The sequence below is a fragment of the Trachemys scripta genome, chromosome 6 (assembly GCF_013100865.1).
Source record: "Trachemys scripta elegans isolate TJP31775 chromosome 6, CAS_Tse_1.0, whole genome shotgun sequence".
NCBI lineage: Eukaryota > Metazoa > Chordata > Testudines > Emydidae > Trachemys > Trachemys scripta.
Genome location: NC_048303.1, coordinates 35,780,848 through 35,800,125, shown reverse-complemented (window position 1 = coordinate 35,800,125; position 19,278 = coordinate 35,780,848). Strand labels below are relative to the sequence as shown.

The following is a 19,278-nucleotide window of genomic DNA, read 5'->3' as shown; positions in this document are numbered from 1 at the left end:
TCACTCTTGCATCTGAAGAAGTGAGGTTCTTACCCACGAAAGCTTATGCTCCCAGCACTTCTGTTAGTCTCAAAGGTGCCACAGGACCCTCTGTTGCTTTTTACATAGTATACTAAAAATCACAGCACTGATCTGAATTTCTATTGGACAACTCCATGTGGCAGCAGAATTCTGTTGCTGCCGAGATATCCGTCAGAGCTGAAATCAGCATAACAAGTTGGGCTGGACATTAGGAGACCCAACAAGAAAAATCTTTGTAGGGAGTTATGTGCTGAATGTTCCCAGTTTTCCCCGGCCACAGGTGGAGATTAAAAGCTAATCTGGAAGTGAATGAAATTTGACAATTCCCTTCACAGGTATCTTTCAAGAGACCCACGGGAGACACCTCACCAGTCCAAGCTTTTATCTTTTTCTTCCACAGGCATTAAATTTTCCTTCATTTTATATCAATTTGAAATCAATGTTTATTCCAAATATTGTAGACATGAGGCTTCCCAGATCCATGTTTCTGTATTGCAAGATTATATTCTTATATAAATAGAGCTCTTACTTGTATAAATGGAGGACATTTCCCCCACCCTGGTCCTTAGCAAGCAGCATCCTTTGCCCAAGGAGGGCCGGATGGGACTTTCTTCAAAGTTGAACATCTCTCCTAGATTAACCATAGAGACTGCTGCAGAGCAACAAGACACCTCCCCTCTCCAAGAAGACAGTGTCCTGCCTCTGCAACAGTCCCAGCCCCATGAATAGAACCTGGGATCTTGTGTCAGTGCAGAGTGTTAACCACAGGGCTGATCCCACAAATAGATGCTTCATTTTAACACATCTAATTTCATTTAGTTGCAGTAGCATCTCTTTAAATAGCTACTGAAAGCTTCACAACTGAAGAAAACCACATATAGAAAAGCTCAGAAAAGCACGCCGGCAGCGATACCAGCTTAAAGAGCAAGCAAAAACACAAACCAAAAATGTTTATATGATATACTTTAAGTACAATTCATGAAATTAACTGAAATATAGATACATGGAGCATAGATAAGACTACATTTTTATAAAACAAACAAAAGGGTTGGAAACATTTAGGATGACTCGGTCTTGAAATATTTTATTTAGTAAATGCATTTGAACACACATCAACACACACACATCCCTTGCTCAACTATCGTTACAAAAATGTATTCATCCTCCCTTCACTTGATACTTTACTTGTCCATACCAACTCCCACTCCCAAAAGAGAGAAAGTTATTTGTCCCAGGAAAGAAAGTAAAATTTTGCAGGGATATATTAATATATAGGTTATAGCATATGTTACAATTAGTGCATCTGTTCAGACTCACCTTGGTTAGCATTTGCACCCTGAGGCAAAGCATTGGTTAAATTGGGCAGCTCGTTTCCATGGTTTCCATCTTCCCAGGGACAAACATCCACACTGTTCCATTTTTTCAGCTGTTTTAGCCAACTGGCCTTCTGCTCCAACTTGCAGTGGGGATTTAAGACTATACACATCCAAAGAGCACCTGATTTAAAAAAATTGCTCAATTATCTTTTCTATTAAAAGAGCAACAGCCAATGACTAATTTTAAAAACCTATGGAGTTTTACCAGATGGTATTTTTATATTATAATGTTTTTTCCCCTGCAAAGCCACACTGTTGGCCTCCAAGTGTGGTCTAATACTAGCAGACCATGAGTTCCTGACTCAGCATTGTGGGGTTAATGTGGCCTTTTTCAACCATCCCAAATAACTTAATTAGAATATACAATCTTTCTATTGAAATTGAACATATAAAAAGATAAAGTGGGACTTCATATGAAGCACTACAAAATCTAAAGCCTCCACTCTATAGTTTGTCAGAAAGGAATATCAGTTTAAAGTGAAAAGAGAAAGAATCCACACCCAAGTTACAAAACTCAACCACCCATCCTTTTAATTCTGACAGAGGAAGCAAGTGCATCAGTTTAAAAACAACACAAAAAAGAAAAATGTAGAAGAAACAATTATATTTGCTATATAATTATTTCCCAGTTTTACATTACAGTAAAATATTTTGAAATAAAATTAAATATATTAAACACAAGTATACATAAACTGTACACATATACCTCCACATCATCAGAACTTCTCAAAACCTATCCAAAGAACTGTAATTCACATTCAAAATCATTTTCAAATCACATTTGGATTTGAGAGATTTAATATTCAGTCAAGACTGCAGCACTTTTTAATACAAAGACTTATTTTTACTGCCATTATTTCAGTAATTAGGTTAAACTGTAAAATCTGTTTTACATTCTCTCTTTACACAACTCAAAGGGAAAGCTGATTTGTGCTGACATTTCACACATACCGTCAGTTCAGAATCTGACTCCCTGACACTGTGTAACAGAGCATCCTCAAATACTTCAGGGTCTGTGGCAACAATTTTCAAATGGAAACATTTTTCTCTGTATCAGCTGTCTCTTTACCACTGTGAACTTTGACAGCAGCATGAAGACATGCTATTTAGCAACACTTCGTTTGTTTATTAAGGATGTACTTTACACACGATAGGAGATTTGCAGAAGTGGCCTAAAAACTGCATGACAGATGCCCAGAAAAAAGAATAATGATGCAGCTGGGTCACCTAAGGTGGTTAAACTCTAGTAGCCAAATAATAGCTTGCTAACTAAGAAAGTAAAAGGTATACCTGGAACACAGGCCACCATACAACATTGTTTCCTAGAAGTAACTTAGCATTCTGGTATCCTACACACCATGGTATGGGAGCGTATTCTTAAGTACCACTTCATGATGAGCCAAGGGAAACTTAAACCTTACAGGATAAAGCCCTCAAAGTCCTCAGATGCTGGTGTGGAAATGGGGGCAGGGAAGTGTACCAAAAGAAAAAAAAAAATCTGCGTGATGCCACAAAATAAGACAGGGTGCAGCAAAGGATAGAAGATGATGTCACTATAATAGCATAGGTGATTATCTGGAACGGTTAAACACACTAAAGGAATCTGTTTTAGAAGATGAAACTTGCAGAAATGTATAAAAGAAAAAAACATACTGAATCTGGAAGTCAAGAACTCTTTCCCCTATGGCCCTTTTAAATCAACTCTTACAATTTCCTTTAGACACTCTGTGCAGTGGTTTAAACATATTGCAACCCTCCTAAGCCAAGTAAAACTGAAGAATTTCACTGATTATTTTTACTATTAAGCACCAATGTGCTCAGCACGGGCCCAAAACATACAATGAAGATGGTCCTTGCAATCTCCAAGATAAAAGAGGAAACAGTGAGGAATGGCTAACTGATTTATTAATTATTTCCTTCAGTAGTACTTATGAGCACTGAAGAGCATGACAATGCAACCCTCTGTATTAAAAAGAGACTAATACAACTTAACACATTGTAACTGGATTTCCAATGATTCTAGAATAGCAGCTAAATAAACCAAGGTCAAGCACAAAATTTTAACTGTATTTGATGACTATTTTAAATTATTCAGCAAGGCAAAATATATAGCACTGAGAATTACAGAATGTCCCACTACAAAACTGATTTATGGTATGCAGGAATGCATAAAGCAATCAAAACCAGTCAATGAAAAGCAGAGAAATGTCAAAAGAGTTAGTGAAGGCCTACCATGCATATACTACACTTAATAGGAGGAGGAGGGGCAGAATCTCAAAATATTTAATTTCAAGCATCTACTTTAATTTCAAGAGGACAACTGTGTTGTGAGTTTAATTATATCAGTAGCTGTATTCTCAGAAAGCCAAGCTATTTGGTGTAAGTTAAACACAAGGATTAATTCTTATATTAAGACCTTTACACAGAAATCCACGTGTCACACCAAATAGAGGTTATATTATGTAATTTGATTAAGTCCATGTACAGAACGGAACTCCCCCATGTGCCACTTAAAATGTTAACTCTCACTGATATCAATGAGATGTGTGTGTTTGTAAAGTCTGCAGGATTGGGCCTTCACACTACTTTCAAGGTTAAGTGATGCCTTTCTGGAGGAGTGGGAGAAGGAATTCCCCATTTGGAAGAGAGTTGAGCATGGAGAGCCTGAGGTTCCACACCCAAAGTGTGTCATTTTGGGGGAGGAAGTATAATGTCAGTGACCCCATTCCTCACCCCAGCAATTTTTTTTTAAAGTGCATGTATAGTGTGTGTGGGGCGGCGGATGAGGGGGAAATGTGCATGGGTGGGGCAAAGTTTCTACCTCCCTGTTTTTCGGGGGCAGCTGTCCATGCTAGGTATCTGAAATTCACTGCTTCCTGTCCTTTAACACTCTACTGCAGCAAGCTTCTAAGAAGGGAGATGTTTGGTCGTACCCACTATTCACCCACCAGCCAAATGGAAGAAGCCAGGAAGCCGTTCTTCCTATTTCACAGCAGCAGCTGGTCTACCTCTTGCTGCTGCTGCAGTAGACAAGCGCTAAGGGGCATCCTTTTAGATATCAAAGCAAAGCACAGGCATATTCTGGTTTTGAACAAGGGGGTTCTTGGAAGTTCCCAGCTACCTTCTGCCTAATGGCTCCCATATGGGGCAATTACCTGTAATAAGCAGTGATTATGGCCAGTAAGGATCAAGTAAAAATTAAGGACAACTACCTTTTGTGAGTAAACTTCTCTTATCCCATCCCAGACTCAGGAAAAAACTAACTTTTAAATTAAGAGAATTTCAGCGGACTTCACAAACTTGAAGATTGCTGTACACCAAAGAGTCTGTACTAAAAAGAGCACTCCTGTACTCCAAAAAGGATATTCCCAATATGAAGAGAAGTTCACCAGCTTGACATAATGAAATCCAGCTACCAACATGACCCACAACATAAACAGTTGCCCCAATAAAGACAAAGAAACCCTGGTCAGAATATATAGTATTAGAAATGGTCACAACTGAACACTCAATACAGCTGCCATATTTTTCACCCAAAACTTTGGAGGCATTTTGATCCAGGCTAGAGTCCCTCTCATACAGGCCCAAACAGACACCCCAAATCCATACACTACTGAACAAAAAGTAAAGTTTGGATTCAGATTCTGGACTGCGTCCCACCTCTTTCCAATATGAAAATCCTCAAAGTGCAAAGGCAAAATATCACAAACCAATATGCAAATTTCATTTTTCCCTGAAGATAATTGGATGATAAGTCATGCTGTGACTGCAATTTGATATTAATTTCACAAGGGAACAAATACTAAAACTGTCACATCTCAGTGAGGAATTGTCTATTCTGGTTCCACAATAATCCTCTTGACCTGAATAAAGCTAGCTTTGCCTCAACAGACCTTTGGTTCAAACAGCATATCTTCAGAGATGTATCGCTGTCATTTGTCTCCAGTACATCTCATCCCACAGAAAAATGTATTTTATCACTGTTCTCCATAGTATGTGGTTTCCCCATACATATAGCCAAAGATTAGCATAGCTAAATTCTCTCAATAGACACCCTGCCCCAGAACCAAGGCTGTAGAAAGGGACAGTGTGTCCATGCTGACTCAGGATTTAAACAAGTAGAAAATAGCATTATTAAAGTGCTCAGTTCCTGTAACAGTAGGTGCTGTAATAATTACACACTCACAGTATGCATGCATTCATAAACCATAAAAAAAAGGAACAAGGAATGTATACAGACTCTCCTTGGAGATTAAGTATTACACAGTTCCCATAAATCCCATTACATTTCACCCCTTCCCCAACAACTGGAAAAACCCCACCTAATTTTACTGTGTGGAAACAAGATGAGAAATTGAAGGTTCAGCCTACAATTCAAGACTGATTATATTAGTCAAAAGAAATCTGCTTTCTCTAAAAGTATGATGATGCCCTGTCAATGATGGTATATAGCTAAGCTTGTGTCAGCATTTTCACAATAACCATTTTCAGTGGTTTATAACACTGCTGAAATAGGTTGCTACGGGCTGAAACTTGGTATAAGGCCTTAGCCTGGTGGAATTTTTTATTAAAATGTTTATTTAAATCAATTCTCTCATTTGCAAAATTAAAATATACATTTTATCTGCATACAAGTTACTGTTTATAGACTTACAAAGTTTTTATGCTAGCATAACTCAAACTTTCATTTAAGTACCAAATTTCAAAAGCAGTCAACTCTGTTAGATTACAAGAGAGTAGCGACATTTAGTATTTTCACTGTTAATTGCCTGGATCAGTATTCTCTGGTTAAGAGTAGCTATTGCACAGTGGGATTATGTCAGCCACATTGCGTCACCATTTGTTGAATATATGTCATCATACCTCATTTGGTCCTATGTGATTCTATTCTGGTAGTATTGTTTTAGAACATTTAGGTGTTATATATATGCCACGCGGATGTTTAAAAAAACTGAACTCATTAGCCTTTTTGTATGTTAAAAGCTTTAGAATCAAAAGTGGCTGTTAAGATAGGAAAAATGTTTAGATGTTTCACAATCTAAAATGACTATACAGCATTTTATAAACTTTATAATCCAAACTTCTATATAAACACATAATACCTGCTGCATTGGAACAGCAAGCAGGCAGTTAGCAAAATAATAGAAGAAAGTCTAGTGTGTACTACTCCCCCATCCTCAAGGGCAAATCCCCCACAGTCACTGGTAAAACCACCTCCTTCCTACATGCAATAAGAGGTCTCCATTAGAACAAAAATTATTCAGAAGCCCCATTGGAGAATGATCCAATTAAACAATTGTTTTTATAGAACAGTGAAGATGGAGAGTATTGTATTGAAGTGCTTACTCTATCATAAGAACCCCAAGGAGAAGTACTCGCAGTATTCAGTCAAATTGGAGTAGCAATTTTATTCATAAAAACAATTCCTTAATGCACTCTGGTTTTTCTACAGAGCCTTCAAAAAGAACCTGCAATGGGTGTTGTGTTTCTTGGAGAACAGAATGTTTCATTTTGCTCTAATTCATTCTATTACTGAATTAAACTTTGATGTATTGGTCTTGACAAGTGCTTCATGCTGATTGTATTGTGTATGATAGTATAATCACTCCCCATGCATTTCACACTAGCTGGCTGATTAATGCAATAGATTACCTGCAGCATTGATACCTTCTGCACTCTAAAATCTGTGTGAGTGTTAGGGGGAGCATAGGTGTACCATAAGGGGGCAAAATGAACAGATTTCTAGTTCCTTTAACTTACTTACTTCTCTCCCAAGACTGTTACATTAAAAAACCAACATTTCCAATGTCATGGGAGCAAGTGTGTTCTAGTGCAGAAAAATGGGAATCGGAATTCTATACTCAGCTCTGTTACTCACTCATTGACCCTTGCACAAGTCACTGAACTGTTCTGTGCATATATAAAGTAGGTTTAATACTGACTTTCACTCCAGCCTCAATTTCAGTGTCCTCAAATTTTAATACATTAAGAAGATGAAAACAAAATACATCTCATGTCCTTTTTTTTTTTTTTTAGTCCTTTGTTCTATCATCCCTTACCAAATTATACCTAGTTTAGGCTCTTAGCCTGCAACCTACTGTGACTGCGTGGAGCCCCACTGACTAAGCCAATGGGGTTCTGCACAGGTGCTGGGGTCCACTCAAGCAAAGCAGTTTTCAAGATCAGGACTACAGATTGTCATCTCCTCAGGACATAAACTAGTTACGTCCATCAAATCTCAATTAAGGGCCATATTTCTGATTCCTTACAAATAATTATTCATTTTCATCATTAATACAACAAGAGGAATAATTTTATCTACAGAGCTGGAAGAAAATACCAGGTGTTTTCAAAGAAACCCACTGATTTACTTTCCTAGCATTCATGATAGTTTATTTTGAATGTTTGGAAATAAAAGGTAACAGCATTGTTAATACTAGAGCAAACAAATGGGTATTAAAACTTTCACTAAACTGCTCATGGCTGTTTTTAAAATATATACTTTAATTATTCCCATAATAAATTCAAATAATTACTTATGTCACAGTTAAGTTGTGAACAGAAAATGGGACTCTTGTTCTGACAAAGCATAGACTAAATATTTCTTCCCAACAGTTTAACAATTACAAATAAAATGTTAAGAACCACAACATGCTTGCAGATCATTTTCAAAATGAAAAAGGATGAAATTAGTCAGATAAATTGTTCACTATGAATATATCATCCAGCTCTACTGCACTACCTCACAGGGACGTTAAACAACTCAATTTTTTCTACAGCATTTCAACTTTCTTGAAATGAGAGGGACAAAGGGTTTGACCACAAGAACTGAAAGGGGGTTGTTGCTGAAATAAAGGACCGTTTTTGAAAATATATTTCCATTAAAGAAGGATAACTACACTCAAATAAAATCACTAGGATGCATGGAGATAGAGGACAGGAAAAACAGCAGGATAACCAGTATTATGCTTACATAACTGAAACACACCACCACACCTTCACATAGGCCTCATCTATGGCAACATGTAGAGTACAGGCACTACAGCTGTAGCTATACACTGCAGTGAAAGGCAGGCTGTATCGACACTTGTCACTGTGGTGTGCAGCTACAGGAAGCAGCGAAAGACTCTGGTAGACAGGAGACAGCAGGACACAACACTGCTCAAAATAGCAGTGTAGACATGGGGGGCACTGCTTGGGCACGTACAGAGAGTCAGGCAGGGTATGTACCCTAGCATTCAGCTGGGAAGGGCACTCTACTCACCTAAGCAGTGCCTCAAAGCCTACACTGCTATTTATACCCATGATAGCTGGGTGTGCCGTGTCTGTACTCTACACTCTGCCATAAATGTAGATATACCTATAGATTATAAAGCCATAAGTGACCACTGTGTTCATCTTGGCTGTTCTGCATAAAACACAGGACCTTAGAACTTCCCTGAATTAATTTCCATTTGAACTAAAGAATAGCTTTCAGAAAAGCATCCAATCAATTTAAAAATTGCCAGTGATGGAGAATCCACCACAACCCTTGGTCATTTCTTCCAATGGTTAATTACCCTCACTTTTAAAAATGCATACCTTATTTCTAGTCAGAATTTGTCTAGGTTCAACTTCCAGCCATTGGATCTTGTTATACCTTTATCTGTTAAGGTATCAAATTTCTCTTCTCTGTGAAGGTATTATAGACTGTATGATCAAGTCACTCCTTCACCTTCTCTTTGAGCTCCTGCAATATTGTTACAAGGCATGTTTTCTACTCCTTTAATCATTCTCATGGCCCTTCTCTGAGCCCTCTCAAATTTATTTATATTCTTCTTTAATTGTGTACATGAGAACTGGGCATGGTATTCCAGTAGCTGTCATGGGATGGGATTCCAGTACCCTTCAACAAGAAGGGACCTGAATAAAATTACTAGGGCCCAATCGCTTGGATCCCAGAATATTAGAACTCACTGAAGTTGCAACCACTCCATAATAGGGTGACCAGATGTCCCGATGTTAGGGCCTTTGTCTTACATAGGCAATTATCTCCTCCCTCCCCCCCAAAAAAGTCCTGATTTTTCACAGTTGCTATCTGACCACCCTACTCCATAGGCACGTATAATCTACTTTCTCTGGTATTTACTGGGGGTAATATCAGAAGATTAGATGTTAGCTCATGTTATTTAGCTCATGTTTTTCTTATGTTTTAAAAAAAGGGAAAAGTATGTTCTATAAAATATAGGTCAGCAACTAATTTCAGTCACATGTCAAATTCTGTACTTAATTATGTAAGCATTGGTCATAGTCTCAGAGAAGGATGAAATTAGTTTTTCACTTGAAGCAGGGATTCAACCACTTTGTTATAAAAAGGAGTATTACAGGATATCCTCAAAATTACAGTGCTTACTCTGAGTACACTATGAATTTTCAGGAAAATTTACAAGTTAATCAGTTAATTTGTTTAGGAATTAAAAGTATTTTAAAATGGGTTTCTGAAGAAATTTAGCACTCACCATCTAGCTTTTTTTGTTAGGTCCTGAATAATCTTAATGGAACATAGACTCTGAACTTCCCAAATAGCAAAATAAATAAATAAACCATTCACAGAAATCTTGCACATTGACTAAATTTCAATAATGTTGTTCATGGTAACAAATGGTAGGTTTTGCCATTATTTTTCATAACTGAAAGCTGCTTCTTCAGCAGGGTCTGACAAATGCTGTTCTATTACAGAAAACTGAAAGAACCAAACTCCTATTGTCTTAATAAAACTGCGGCCATAAATGCCCTCAGTTAAGATGCCCTCTTTCAAGATAGTCACTGCTTTCCGTTATTCCCAATGAAAGTGAGAGGAAACTGGTTTCTGGAAATATGGGTATCCTCCATCTTTCTCAAGGCCATCTAGGCTTCACTGCCAATGGGAGCAATAGGAGACAGCAGCCATTTTGAAAGAAGGCAGTTATTCACAGAATTCTCTGTATTAGCACATTATTTATCACCCTCTGCTGAAGAAGAAATTTTTAGTTATGATGAACTCAAGCAAAACATTATCATTAATCTTAGAATTTTTGAGAACCGTGTGCTGCACCAGACATAAGCAACAGAAAGAGGAAAAGTAAGAAGTGATGTTCTGACTTCTACAGTTGACTGAAGTGGAGAGAAACTTGCCAGTTCATTCTGGCTGCTTTGGTCTGCTCCAGAGCAAGGTGAAGGATCCATAATGTACTGGTGAATGTGTTGCTAAAAGTTTTTAAAAAATTAAAAATTAAGATTGATATTATATTTTACTCACTTAAGATACAACCCACACAGCAACATTTTGTGTTTTTTATTTAGTGTTTATATATGAACTTTTTAAATTAGAGAGTCTCTTATCTGGGAACTGCCTATGTTAAACTGGAATTAAAAGTTAATACATATCACTAATTAAGGGCAAAAAATATCACAGGCATATTAAAATTACATCCATTGCCCCCTAAAATAAAAGCATTCCAAAGCCAGGAAACTCAAGGTATGATTAAACTTACAGAAATCTAAACATGTTAAGGCAAGGAAAAGTATAGCTAGGGAACCCAAACAATCATAACACCATCCTGTAGTTACAGGAGACATTCTGAAAATCTAAAAATGAGTGTCTGAAAATCAGTTTAAGCTGAAGCTTCAAAACACTTGTTAGTGCCACAAACCCTTGATTTAACAGCAGTCAGTGTGAACATAAATATATATGAATTAGATAACAAATAGCAAAAGCAAAAGGCAATGACAAAGTCACAATGAAGAGAAGTTTCACACACAACTGAGATTCTGTGTAGAGCCACCGCTGTTCAATTTCTCATAAAAGCAGTCATCCAAAGCTATGCCTTTCAAGTGGCAAAATTTGTTTATGACACTAAAGTCAGAAATAGTTAGTTTAGTACCTTAAACAGCATAAGTCAATCTAAGACATATTTATAAATGTTAGCATAATATTCTGTGAAATGGCTGATATAATTTAATGGAAGTGCATATAACGTGCAGACTTTTTTTTATCCAAAAATCACAAAACAACCAATTTAATGGTGGGTAACGTCTGCAACATACTGATAGTGAAAAGGGATTTATGAATTCATGTTAGCACTTTGTTCAATTGCAGTTAAGAGCGGCCAAAAGGATACTATGCTGTATCAAATACTGCATTATAAATAAGAAAAAGGAAGCAACACCAATGTAAAAGGTCAAGAGAAGATGATGAGCTGAGTATAGTATAAAGCACCTGACCACCTTAGGAATGTATGAATTTCAGTGTCTACTTTCAAGTGCTTAAATTTAGTTGCCTAAATACATACTTAGGCACCTAATTAAAAGTATCCTTATTTTCCAAAGGTGCTGGGCACTTACAACGCTTATGGACTTCAAAGGATGTAAATGTCAACAGGAGCTTCAGATGCCCTGCACCTTTGGAAAAATAATGTCACTTAATTCAGTGCCTAAATAAGGACTTAGGCAACTAAATTTAGGCACTCAGGTTTGAAAATTATGGCCTACATCTGTCCAATTTAACAATACTATGAAATACATGGGGGAAAGGGAATCTTTCTGCAGTGTATATGTACCTTAACAAAACAAACAAAATATATATATAAAAAAGATGATAATAGTGACTATTTTAATATGCAGCTGCAGAAAAACAAAAACTGGAATGACTATTTAGCCATGGTAAATCTTGTTCATGGTAGCATTTAAATAGTTGCTAAATTTGGGGTCAGAAAGGAATTTCTCTTGGGGCATATTGGCAGGAACCTTAGCTGTTTTGTCTTATTCTGAAGTACTGAGCAGAGGTCATCTGTTTGAAATAGGTGGCATGCCCCATCCAATTTATTTTCTGTAATTGCAAAGTGAAGAGCCACTAAAGGCCTTCCTATCTTCTACTTCAAGATTTCTATTTAGTTTAGGTTAAAAAAATCCAACTTGATATGTCCTAGATTAGAATACAAAAATTCTCTCAGAATACATGAAAGTAGTTTCAAAGACAGGAAAATGTTATTTAATACCTTGAAAAAATTGTTTCCCCAGAGTAAAATAGTAATTAAATCCTAACTAATTACAACCTCTAACGATCGTGTGTTTAAATTAAATTTGAGATTGGGAGGATAAATTTACTCAAAAAAATAAGAATTTGAAAGTGATCATTAAAAAGCACAAATATATTGTAACAATTCTCCACGTGTTCTGAATTTGTACAAGATTTTTAACTTCAAGTTAGCAAGTTTTCCTAATCGTTCAGAATATAAAAATAATATATTATGTACCTCTATGGTTGAGAAAATTGACATAAGAATATTAACAGAATGTTAATATGAATACAATTTAGCTTAACTACAGCATATCAAAGTTTTAAAAAATCTCAACCCGTCTTGAGCATACAATAGCAGTTTCCACAAGTAAAAATTCATTTAAGGGCTAATCCATTAGGTAAGGAGACAACAAAACTCTTGCCACACAAGAGATAAATGTGCAGGAGCAGCCCTTCCACTAGGTACGATCAAAGAGATTTCAAAGGTGTCTCCCAGGAAGGCTTTATATTGTTGTAGGACACAGTGACATCACAAGAGTGCTCCATATTTAGCAATCTTAGTCAATGGAGAGTGGTTGAACTGGGTAGGTGAGTGTGAGACTAATACAACAAGAATTTGAGAGCACCCCCTATTCCTGCTGATGTTAATGAGAACTGAGGGCATTCAAAGAGTACCTCAAAGGTTAGAGCTATAGTATGGAAAAGGCAAATCCAAGTAAGTAAAATCTCAGCATCTTAAATTAACTGAATAGCCATTCTCCTGTCTTATAAGAGTGAGAACCTCCTTGGCAGACCCTCCTCCCTGGGGTAGGGCACATGTGGAGAGCCATCTTGCCTTTGGTTCCATCAGAAACTATTCTTTTTTAGTTTAAAAAAGTGAACTAAATATTGTTTTAAAAATCAAAGTGGGGGGAAAAAATCTATTAGAAATGTTTGTTTTGAAACATGCAAATTGTGTGAAGTTTCTTTACTGCAAAGGCAGGCAAGTGGGTGGAAAAAGATACTGAAAATGGGAGATCAGAAAAAAAATCTGATCCTGTAATCTACGTGTTGACAAGCTGTTGGGCTCCATCACTCCACCAAGTAGTAGATACTTGTCTTGGATTCTTCTACTTGACTGCTTTCATCAGATTAAGCATCTGGGATTTAATTTAACAGTTTCAGCTTTATTAAGCTGTCACAAGAGCGGCCCCACTTTGATAACAGTAGCTGCTCCAATTATGGCTTGGTTTAGGGTTGACAAGTATAATGATTCATTCGTGGCACATGAGAAGCAATAAAAGGTTGTTTTGCATTACAGCTTTAAAAATGTGGGCACTTTTTTCATTTAATTTGTCACTTAGCTTTTGCTAAGAGGACATTTAAATTGCAGTAAAAGGCAAATGGGGCTTTTAGTTTAAATGTAATCCCCATATTTAAATGATCTGTAATGGCGTAGTGTTCGAGTGGGAACACTATTGTCTCACAGTGGGCCCTGATGGTGACATGTGACATTTGTATTCAGGTCCTGTATTATCCATGTGGCTAAAGGGCTTCCAATTTCATTTCACAGCCAGAAGCCTGCAGAAAACACCAATTAACTTGCAGATCCCATTTGCCGACAAAACCTAGCTTCTTCTCGATGCCTGGCATCTGGCAGTGCTCAGCATTTAATTCCAAAGCAAAGCCTTGCAGCAATGTGATCCCTGGGCTGGGGCACAAAGTCAAATTTCCCCCTTTTATTAAGAAAGAAAATCTTTTCACTTTCGAAGCTCAGAAGCAACTTTTATTTAATTTTTGATGGATGAATATTAGAGAATTATTACTGAAGTCAAACTGCAGGGACTTTTTAACCTACAGATAGAGATAATTTTTTCAGAGCAGAAAGAGGGCTGACTGACCTTTTATTGAAATCAGAGAACTCAGTGCAACATGCACCAGCAGACTTTTACTTCAGGGGATTATAACCATCTCCATATTCCTCTATTTTATCAGTGCAATTTAATGGCAGACCAAAGGCGTTCATATTATAATTAATAATGCGTCAATTTCTCAGTTTTGATCAATGGTAATTGAGGGTTAAACTTTCTAAAATCAGCATGTGGTATTTTACTGAGGTACCATTTAAAGAGCATTATTCCAGCTCAGAAGTTTAAAAAAGTTATCTATGTGCCACTATAGCAAGTGGGTTGTATTGAACACATGACTGTAATGATTCACACAAATCACTATAGGCACTATCAATGTCTCTAGCATCAACAGAAGTAAATAACTCTAAACTTATCATACTACATCTGTAATCTTGACATCTCTAACGGAACATATTTAGTTACGCTGGAGACCCTCCTTCAGGAGTTTTTTGTTTTCATCATATTCCTTTTAACTGTTTTTAAACACAGCTTGCTGCTTAATTCTAGACCTTCCAAACTAGAAGTTACTTGTGTGACCCCTCCAGTGCATTGTATCATCTTCTTTGGATGATGCTAGCCTCACAATGGATGCCAGGATAATTAATAAAAATTGTCTTGCCCAACACCTCCAAATTTAAGGTTCAATCCTGCTTCTGCTAAAGTCTAGGGGAGTTTTACTAAAGACCTGAATGGGAACAGACCCTCTCTGTCCCCTGTCTAACTTCTTATTCCAATTACCATGCCAGTGCCCACTGCATTGCAGGAAGCATTGGTTAAGTTTTTATGAAAGGATCAATCCAGTTACAGAATGAAGCTTATTACAGTAAGTTAAAAAACATATGCCCAAAATAAAACTGAAAAAATGTCCAGATGCCTAATGGTTGGTAGGCTACAAAATTAAACAACTCTTTATTAAACAGAACCCAAACTTACACTTTACATGTGCTAAAGTCTTTCATAACTACAATACAAAAGCGTTATTTACTCCATGAAATAATCAAGAGCTTAATTAACATACAATATTAAAAAAACCACTTGACTGTGATTAATACCACTGCCAGCATTTTCTTCATAGATTTAAGGGGAAAATTCTAATTTGTATATACCATTCTCAAAGCAGATAACTCTGAGCAGACAAAAGGTAAATATGCTGTTTTACCCTTACATATAGCACGCCTAGAGGAAAAGAATCAGACTTGCTTCTGATTTCAGGAGGTACAATCAAATTTGTTACCCCTCAGCATCTGTATGAGATCTCCCTTGCTACTGTTGCCCAAACAAATAGCCGGTCCTCAATATCTCCCTGCTCTTCATTCTGCGGATCACTGTTTTTCCTTTGGGCTTCCTAATACCCTTGTCTTCGTCAATGCTCATATTTCTCTCTCAGGTCTGTGTCTTTACTATGAAACCGGTGTATTCTTAACTTGAGGTAAAACCAGTGGTGAGCTGGAGCCGGTTCTCACCAGTTCGCAAGAACCGTTTGATAAAAATAGAGGCAGGTAGAGAACCAATTGTTAAAGGGACGGGGGATGGGCAAAGAATTCCTCTCTCTGGGCGTCCTGTTGCTCCCAGGAGTCCCAGCTAGGGAGGCTGAGGCTCCCCTGCCCCTCCCCCGCTTCCCCACCCCCCCAGAGCTGCAGCATGGCCAGCCACAGGTGGTCACATACCTGCACCAGCTGGGCAGCTGAGCTCAGGAGTCAGTCGTCCTGCTGCTGCTTTTTGAGCAGCCTCCAGCAAGGTGGGGGGGGGGGGGGGAGACTGCTGCAAGCTTCCCAGGGCTGCCCAAAGGGGAGAGGAGGGCAATTTGCCCCGGCCCCAGCTGCCCCCATGAGTTTTACTTGTCTCCCCCTGCAGAGCCCATAGCCACAGCATGGCCAGTTCAGCTGCTGAGCTCCAGCTTCCGGGCTGCCGGTAAAGGGGGGGCTGAGAGCTCCAGGGCCGCGGGGGGACGGTGGGTGCATAGGGCAATTTGCCCGGGCCCCTGGGCTGGCCCCAGCTGCAGCATGGCCAGTTCAGCTGAGCTCAGGGCTGCGGGCAACGCAAGATAAGCGGGGGGCTGCTGCTGAAAGTTCCAGGGCTGCCCAGAGGGGAGGTGTGTGCGCAAACAGAGTTGTGTGTTGTGGGGCAGCTGTGTAGCAGGGGAGTTGTGTGGCTGGGAGAGGGTCTGCACAGTGGTGGTATGGGGCTGGGGTTGTGCACTGGGGAGGGAAGGATGTATAATGCTTGGGGTTGTGCAGTTCAGGTCACTTATGGTGTGTATGGGAGGAAGAGGGCTGGCTGTGTACAGTGTGTTGTGGTGTGTTGCTGGGGGTGCTGTATGCTCTGCTGGGCCTGCATAGGGTTCTTGTAGCACAGCAGATTGTTTGTTGAGTAGTGTGGTGTAGATGTGGGCTGTTGTGCAATAGGGGTTGCGTAGCTGTTGTTGTGCCTTGGGTTGGCTTGGCTGCCTAGGGCTCCTGACAGCCAGCAGATTGTTTGGTGAGCTGGGGGGTAGGGGTGGGTAGATAGGGGTCGGGACGGTCAGAGGGCAGGGAACAGGGGGATTGAATGGGGGCAAGGGTCCGGGGGGAAGGCAATCAGGGACAGAGAGAAGGGGTGGTTGAACGGGGCAGGGGTCCTGGGGGGCCATCAGGAATGAGAGGAGAGGTTGGATGGGGTGGCAGGAGGCAGTCAGGGGACAGGGAAGGGAGGTGGATGGGGCAGGGGTACTGGGGGGGGGGGGGGCGCATGACCCCCTTGTGGGGTAAGGAGGAGGGAACCGGTTGTTAATTTTTTGGCAACTCATCACTGGGTAAAACCCTTAGTGAAAACAAGGCACTTTGTAAAGTCCACATGTCCACAGGTTAAGACTATGGGGAAGCACAGTCTGATCAATTCCAAAATTTCAGGGAACATTCTAGGCCTCAGTAGGAACAACTGTATTGATTTTGGTGACAATCAGAAAACTGGAAAAGCCGGATTTCCACTTTGCCCATTTGGTGCTACAGACAGAGGAGTACTGTGACATCAGAGATAACTTAGCCACTCATCACTCACTCACTCCAGGTCATCTGCATACTTCAATACCATTGGTTGAGTCCGCAAATAAAACTGCAGGTCAGGACTGACGTGCCTTGATAGAGGAGGGAGAGTGCATGGGTTCAGGACCAAAGTAGAGGAGATTGCATCAGATCAGGAGCTACCATGCCTAATGAGAAGTGAGGATGGAGATTTCCACTGTGACTGCCTCCACACCATGACTGCTTCAGACAAGATCATTTTACCTTTGACAAACTGTTATAATTCAGCTACACAATGCCCTCACTTGGTGCTCCAGGCAGAGAGATTCTTCTACTTGCAGCACCAGATGGGTACTGTCAAGGGGTGACATGGCCAACGCAGGCAGCAGGGTGAGGATTAGGGTTACTATAAGAAGAAAGTAATGACTGACTCAAGGTATGACTACATTACAGCCACAGACTAGACACTTCCTACATCAATGGAAGCAGTTTTTCCTATTTTTGTAGTTAATCCAGCTCTCAGAGGCAATAGCTAGGTTGACAGAAGACTTAGCTGCATCTACACTTGGGGTTATGTTGACCTAACTATGGCACTCAAGGCACAAAATTTTTCACAACATGCGAGGGCAATCTAATTTTTAAGTGCAGACTAGGCCTGAGTTATGTCTGATGTCACAATGCAACTGCTCAGGCTCTTCTGCCTGTAGCATCAAATGAGCACAGTCAAGAGGAAACTGCTAATATGAAACTGAAAATGAAGAAAAGAGGAGTGGCGGCTTAGACAATTTATTAAAATTTAGGTTTAGCTGCAGTATCCTGTAAAATTGCTACATGTTCCAGGATAGCCCCTCCCAGCACCTACTAGCTCAACCTACATAAGCAACAAAGTATGCATTCGTCTAGTTTTAAATATAGCTAAATTGTTACTTTCAATAAAGCATATGTCCTTTTCTTTAGCAAAAGCTGCTTTGTTTCGCCATCAAGTCAAGATGTCCAAGCTGCCATTTCCACCCCCCGCTGTTTGCCAGAAATTCACAACAGTTCCAGCCCCTTCTAAATTGAACAATTAAGCCTGCAGAGAACGCCAGTTTCAGATTTATAAAGTATCCTGATAAGCCTGCCTTTTTTAAATGTCCAATTCTTCCTTCATTCCTTAGACTTCTGTAAGACATTTAACGTGGTACCACAAGACATTTTGATTAAAAAACTAGAAGGATATAAAATTAGCATGGCACATATTAAATGGACTAAAAACTGGCTAACTAATAGGTCTGAAAATGTAATGGTAAATGGCATATAGTCATCAAGTGGGAGTGTTTCCAGTGGGGTCCTGCAGGGATCAGTTCTTGGCCCTAATCTATTTAACATTTTTATCAGTGACCTGGAAGAAAACATAAAACAATCTGTGATAAAGTTTGCAAATGACACAAAAACTGGGGGAAGTGGTAAATAATGGAGAAGACAGATTACTGGTTCAGAGTGATCTGGATTGCTTGGTAAACTGGGTGCAACCAAACAATATATGGTTTAATTCAGCTAAATGTAAATATATACACATCTAGGAACAAAGAATTTAGGACATTCTTACAAGAGGGGGACTTTAACCTGGGAAGCACTGACTCTGAAAAAGATTTGGGGGTCATGGTGGATAATCAGCTGAACATGAGCTCCCAGTGTGATGCTGTGGCCAAAAAAGCTGATGTGATCTTGGGATGCATAAACAGGAGAATCTTGAGTAGGAGTAGAGAGGTTATTTTACCTCTGTATTTAGCACTGGTGTGACTGCTGCTGGAATATTGTGTCCAGTTCTGATGCTCACAGTTGAAGAAGGATGTTGATAAATTGGAGAAGGTTCAGAGAAAAGCCATGGGAATGATTAAAGGATTAGAAAACATGCTTTATAGTGATAGGCTCAAGGATCTCAATCTATTTAGATTAACAAAGAGAAGTAACAA

General features: G+C 39.1%; 1 protein-coding gene across 2 annotated transcripts in view; it reads right to left on the bottom strand.

Moving 5' to 3' along the window:
* Nucleotides 1-19,278, bottom strand: part of ZSWIM6 (zinc finger SWIM-type containing 6) — a 167,701-nt gene that overhangs the window by 33,538 nt on the left and 114,885 nt on the right. For both annotated transcript variants that reach the window (XM_034773051.1, XM_034773052.1), the window contains exon 5: nt 1,339-1,518. In XM_034773051.1, coding sequence (XP_034628942.1) covers nt 1,339-1,518 — 180 coding nt within the window. The remainder of the gene's footprint in view (nt 1-1,338; nt 1,519-19,278) is intronic.